This window comes from Hippoglossus hippoglossus, chromosome 22, assembly GCF_009819705.1.
Source record: "Hippoglossus hippoglossus isolate fHipHip1 chromosome 22, fHipHip1.pri, whole genome shotgun sequence".
Lineage (NCBI taxonomy): Eukaryota > Metazoa > Chordata > Actinopteri > Pleuronectiformes > Pleuronectidae > Hippoglossus > Hippoglossus hippoglossus.
The window spans coordinates 13,481,857-13,488,590 of NC_047172.1; the positions used below are offsets into that span (position 1 = coordinate 13,481,857).

Below are 6,734 nucleotides of genomic sequence, written 5' to 3' on the forward strand. Positions count from 1 at the left end.
GGCATTAACTGGTCATGGTTAAGGTCAGGGATACAGTTTTCATTAGGCTGCCCACAATGAATGGAAGTCAATTCAAAGTCCAAACAAACATGTTTGTGTGTATGTGTGTGTGTGCTTGTTTTTGTTGCCTCTTCAGGACCTTTTCCAGCATAAACACTGACCTCATGAAGACCAAAGCCTGGCCCTCATGAGGAAAGACTCCAGTGTGAGGTCCTGGGTAAGGACCCCAACCCTAACCCCCTGCACTTTTAACATATTTCTTTAAATCTTTTCTGTGTTTATTTGAATTACATTTTAAGATGTCTTTATTTTTATCTATATTATATGTAACGCACTTTGAGCTGCATTTCTTGTATGAAAGGTGCTATACAAATATAGTTTATTACTATAACCTAAACTGTTGAAGTAAGGGTTGGGGTTAGGCATTTAGTTGTGATAGTTAAGGTGAGGGTAAGAGGCCAGGGAATACATTATACCAATCAGTGTCCTCACAAAAATAAAAGTACAAGGTTGTGTGTGTGTCTTTGTGTGTCCAGCACTCACAGCCGACTGTGACTTATCGAAGTAGTCAGTGTTTGTGTTTTGTTTATTAATAAATATCATTACTCAAATTCTGTTGCAGAAAAACTGAAGATAGTTTGTCTAATATCCACTGTGTTTGAAGGCTGTGGATATTATCAATTACACACATCTCATTGTGATGTTATTATCTCATTTAGGGGAAATGGAAGAAGGCAGCAAGTGTTCACAATATTATCACAGTACTGGGTTTGTGTCCCCTCTCAACTGCAGCACAGCTGTCTTAACAGCACCCCCGCCCTCCCCCTGTCCCCCTGCAGGGGGGTTGGTGTGAATGGCAGGGAGGGGGGGGCAAGGGTGGAGCCAGCATTGTGTTTCTATAAAGCATGGTTGTCCCACCAGGCTTTGCTTCACTGGCACCGTACCAGCTCTTGCTTTCAAATCCACTGAAGAAGAGGGCCACCAGTTATTAGCGTGGCTGTGTCTCATTACTGGAGATGGGGATGGAGAGATGAGAAAAACAACACTAATCCCATGCTCTAGTTTTGGAATACACCTCTGGCCTGTTGTCTCTTACAGTTCAGCTTGTCATGTGACAGAGAGAAGGCCCAGCTCTCTCTCTTTGCAGGATCAGAGGAGTCACACATTCACACAGCCCCGCATTCTATAATTAATCAGCCCAGTTTGATGTCTATTCTTGAGCCACTCCCTAATAGTTAGTGAGGAAATGAGTCGCTCCTTTCTGGAACAGTGTCCCTCGGCTCCAGGCAGCGTGATGATGACGACACAAAGGATCCTCTGTGTCACTTGGCCGTGATGCATCGGAGTGGAGCGCACACCATGCAGGGCAGGCTGCTGGAGTCAGGCCCTTCTCCGTCCCATCTGGTTGGGGGGGGGGGGCTGCACTGCTGCCTCATGTTATCTGGTTTTAAAGGAACCTGCAGGGGGGATGCAGATGTGTTATGTGTAGAATGTGCAGACTGGATTAGTGAATTGCACATGAAGCTCATGCGTGGTCATAAAAAGGATCCACACACAATTTCATTATCCGTATTACAATGAACAGGCAGTGTTGCGGTAGCGCTCCCTGCATGTTCATTCAGTTATTGTACTGTCTCACTCCTGCTGCAGGTTTTCCACACAGGTAAGAGTTATATCCACTAACAGCACCATCTGTTGGTAGAAAACACCCCATTACCTCTTTCATAATTTCTATTTATAAGGGAAATACATATTTTCATCAAATTAGAGAGGATTAGATATATGATGGAGTCATAAAGAAAATTTAATAAGATGTCAGACCCCTTCCTCAAATACACAGGAGAGCTGGACAAACTACTGTTTGTGAGTCTATTGTCAGTTTTGTTTTGATGTTCTCTTTTTTCAGTGGTGGATGAAATACTCAAACATTTTACTTAAGCAAAAATAAGTGCTTGCTTGCTTATATATATATATATATACTTGAAGTATCAAAAGTATATATAAGTATATATAAGTACCTCCTGAGAGTAGTAAAAGTGAAAATTACCTGAAAAAAATCTAAGTACAGTACAGATCCTTGAAAAATTATATTTTTCACACCCAACAACTGGCATTTTTTGTATAAAAATAAACTTATATATATTTCTTTATTTAGAAGTCTCATTCTTACCTTCAAACAATTACCTGTCCTGTTTTTTTCTGCTTTTACCTATGTGCACTTTTGTTTGTTCACTATTTCACTGACATTGTATTTTTGTGATATTTGAGAAAACAGTAAACAGATTCTTTGAGGGGAAAAAAGGAAAATCAAACCCATTCTGTCTGCATGTTTACAGCACATTTACCACATGTTAAGTAAAGAATGCCTCACTCACAATCAACTGTGAAGTGTATGGTAACATTACAGCGACGCCACTGCTTCACTGTGGGCTGTCCTCATTTATTCCCTGCATTCCCCTGTAGTGGTAGCCTAATTATCCAACCTCAAGACTATAGCTACACAACTTTAATTATCTTTGACGTTTGAGGCGGAGAAGACACCAGAGAGACAGAGAAATAGATTCTAAAGGATTTGACTGGGAGAGCTTTGGGACGACAGAGGAATAAAATGTTAACATAAAACATTATAGAGCTCGCCCTTACCCCTCTAATCTTGACAATGACCCCTCTGGGACCTGTCCCTACCTACTGGGGGACACAGACTTGAAACCGGCTGTGAGGCAAATTAATTAGCTCGTCTTATCCTGGTCAAGGCCAGAGGAGACCTTAAGAGTAGGCTGATACCAGTGTGGCCGTCCAGCTGCTCCACGCAGGAGTTGGAGGGCAGAGGAGGGAGTGATTATGTTAAATGATCCTCTGCAGGTGTTTATAATGTCTGTTTTTAAAAAGGCTCTCAGGCATTATCACTGACCGACGCCTGCAGGGATACGTTCATCAGAACTATGATTCACCCCAACCACACCTCAGTGTTTCACCAGTAAACATTTCAGAATCACTGTTGGGACATTGGTGGATAATGAATCTATTCGCTGGGGCAGGACGTTTGTGAAATATTGTGCATGAAAGTGCTTTTTCTGAAGCGCATTGGACGACAGCTCTGATGTATTATGTGAAGGATGGAATGTGGAATAACTCATATGCACAATAAACTAGAATGGCCTTCAGGAGAGCTCATACCACCGCAGAGGCCCAACAGTCCCCTTAGATTCATAAATTGAAAAACACAAGGTTAAAGAATGTGATAACAAATTCCTGGATCCGCATTATAAGTTCACGGGTTCTTCCTTGACCCATACATGGAAATCGTTTGAGTAGTTTTTGCGTAATCCTGCTGACAAACAAACAGACAGTGATGAAAACATAACCTCTTTGGTGGCGGTAATAATCTCCTGATTGTGATTAGATGCATTGCTTCCATTCAAATAAGAAATCTTTTCTTTTTCATGGGTCTGAGGCAACATGTCGTCACAGATGTTCCTGACAAGATCATCATTTCATGCAAGTTATCTTTCTACTCCTGGATCCCTATGGGGGAAATACAAGAGAAGTATCTTACAATTATGTTTGATAGATAATCAAAACTTGTTTTCCCATCATTCTACTATTCTACTAAGTGATCAGAGTATTTAATGGGAGCTTCAGTGTTAACCCCACCCCAGCCAACATCAGCATTAACATTTTTTTATTTGGTCAGAGCGTTGGAGGCCACCCTGCTCATTACACTGCAGCTCCACTGTGTAAACACAGTGCAGCATGAAAGGCTGTGCGGGGCCCCTGCATGCCTGTGGGAGTGTGGGGCGTACTTCATGGTTTATCCCTGAAAAAGAGCCATAATCTTCCAGCTAATCTGGAGCTTGGGTGGGAATTCCCCTGGCATGGAGGGCTGTAGCTGGCAGAAACAATTCTGGCTTAATTTTGTTTTTGAAGTGAGTAATCTAACATAAATATATAGATTGAGAATTTTAGTCATGATTTATTTTCCCCATCTCTCTCCAAGGGTTAATCGTTGTAATAATATTGTATACACAACTTAAGTTAGTATTCAATTGTAAATTATTATCCGGAACTTAATATTAATCTAATTGCAGTTTTATTGCACAGGCTTAACACTTTTGACTTGGTTTTTTAAACAACTGTCTCCCCCTAGTGCTCCAAATGAGCAATGTCGGGAAATTTACATACCTCATTCACAAATCTGACTGCAGAGTATCAGTCAGTAGTTACTCCTTTCTTTGGGAGGGTCTCAAGAACATGTGATGTGCATGTTATTATCACCCACCAAATAGTGTATATTAAGTTATGCACCACAGAAAAATGGCAGTGCTTATGCAAAGTCAAGTTTGTTTTTCACGTTTTAGTCGAGTGCAGTTAATTGAGGTGTTAGCTCTGAATTTAGGAAAGAGTAGAGACCCATCCACGTCTTCTTGAGTGACCTCTGCAGGTTAAACAACTCATTTTTATTAAAGACAATCAGTCTGTGTGACATGTCTGTGCTTGCACATGGGCCACGTGGCTGCCATCTACTGTACCTTCACAGTCCTGCAATTACACAGACCAGAGAATCTGCCTGATAATATCATGTATTTAGTGTTTACAAGTTAATTCTTACATTGGGATCATTTTTTTTTTTATTCCAATCACACACCAGGACGGTATTTACTGATATATTAAAAAATATTTAATGATTAAAAAAATAATGTAGAAATGAAGATACACTGAAAAGTCTACCCACACACAAACTTCAGCAGACAAACTTTCAGACTTTTTTCCGAATGTGCAGGATGTGGATGTCTGGACTGCTGAACTCTGGGTCTTGTTTGTCTGAAGGGATCTCCTCAAACCTGAAGTGTTGTTCCAGCAACTAGAAGATGACACAAAACACCACAGTGACTCAAGAGGTGACGACTTCCTAAAATGTATATTTAGTTGCTGGGATTAACAAATTGAAAATACACTATTTGATGCTCACCTCAAAAAACTGCCTCTCCACTTGTGGGTTGACGCCCTCGGTGCGCTGCTCATAGCAGCAAATGATGCAGGTGTCTGGTCCGGAGAGAAGCTTCAAGGTCTCCACCAGTGGAACAATCGACTATGGAGGAATATGTGTTGAGTCACAATGAGAAAAAACAGCACAACACTTAGTTTGTTCTTTCTTTAGAATTATGATAATGATGGTGACAAGAAAACTGCAATAAAATACCTGCTCATAATAGATGCAATCCGCCATGAGGACATAATGTGGAGAAGGCAAGAAGTCAGACACATCTTCACCCCTATAAGGAGGAAGGAAATCATACATTTACCATTTTATGTCTTACTATAGGTTAAACATGCAGCTTGGATGTACCTGTATGAATGAAATGCAACAGAATATAAAATAGGAAACATACAAACCATTTCAGTACCTTGGCAGTTATGGATCCACTGCTGATGTGAGCCTGGTTTTCCTGGATGTTCACTCTCAGGAGGGTCTGCAAATCCTCCAGGTCCGTCACAGTCACCTGAGCTCTGTGGGAATTAAGATCTATCGATTATTGATTGTGATCAGAAAGAGGAATATCTGCAAATCAATACGCGCGGATTAATGTGTAGCTTGACACACTGACCGGTCCTCCTCTCACCCCAGTGTCGCTGCCATCAGACCCACCACTCCGGTCCCAGCTCCCAGCTCCAGCAGCCTCCTGCCGGCCCACACGTTCACTCCTCTGGACGGATCGTGAAACTGTTTCGTCTCTAGATATTTGGCGAGAACAATGGCCGCGTCCCAAACCACACAGCCTACATCCCCCAGGTAGCACTGCTTCACTTTCAGGGCACAGCCGTCGTTCTTCTCGATTTCTCGCACAAAATATTCATTTTCATCAGCGTCCGCCGCCATGTTGGTCCCGGCAGGAACTTGAGAGAGAGGAGTTCCGGTGTGGTTTCATTTTCAGAATAAAAGCATGGCCTCAAAACAGCTGTGGAGCATGACACACAGGGTGAAACCAAATTATACTCGTTTTTCTACAGAATAATATCTACTTTAAAAGCAATGTGAACTGTTTAGTACAGTGGCCCAGAAGTGCACATCTACAAATAAGAAAACACAACAGAAGATTCAGAAAACACAACAATGACCCAATTCACATAATCACAACAAGAAAACTAAATTGCAAAATGGGACGACAGATCACAAAACACGACAACAAATAAGAGGGTTTTCCACAATAACAAATAAGAAAACACAACAATTTATTATTTCTAACTGAAAAGGAAGGTACTTGTTATTGACAAAGCTTGTTGCTGATTGGATGAAGGCACAGTTCTGGTGTTTTGTTGTTGAGATGTGCACTTCAGGGCCACCGTAGTTTTGAGATATAATATGGATTTTGTCTTATTTTGTGAAATTTAACAATATTTTGGTAGAGGCTTCAAAATAAAGGCCACTGGGGTTTCTGCCTCCTCCCTGCACTGTATATTATTTATTATTTTTCAAAATTTGTGCTAAATAAATGTATGCTAATCTAATTGTGGATTTCCATTTAATTGGTGAATATTATCTGTGTCTGTGCTGAAGTAGAACAGAACTTTTATTAAAGTAATCTTGGGTTGCTAGTGTCATGTGGCCTAGTGACCCCAAAGCAATGCCAACTTGTTTGAGGACAATAGAACAAGTCTCTTTATATTGGATTTAAGTGCTTCTTCTGTTTTATATTAATATTTTTATGGGAAAACAATTTAAAAATGTCAATAGC

The 6,734-nt window shown here is 40.9% G+C and overlaps 1 protein-coding gene across 1 annotated transcript; it reads right to left on the bottom strand.

Annotated features, from left to right (window-relative positions):
- Positions 1–4,663: 4,663 nt before the first annotated feature.
- Positions 4,664–5,884, bottom strand: vcpkmt (valosin containing protein lysine (K) methyltransferase). Its single transcript, XM_034577391.1, has 5 exons — positions 5,622–5,884; positions 5,395–5,508; positions 5,201–5,273; positions 4,970–5,089; positions 4,664–4,861 (listed from the first exon to the last, which is right to left on the bottom strand). Exons 1-5 carry the CDS (start codon positions 5,876–5,878, stop codon positions 4,757–4,759), a joined length of 669 nt encoding a protein of 222 aa, XP_034433282.1. The 5' UTR covers positions 5,879–5,884; the 3' UTR covers positions 4,664–4,756.
- Between the last annotated feature and the right edge of the window lie 850 nt (positions 5,885–6,734).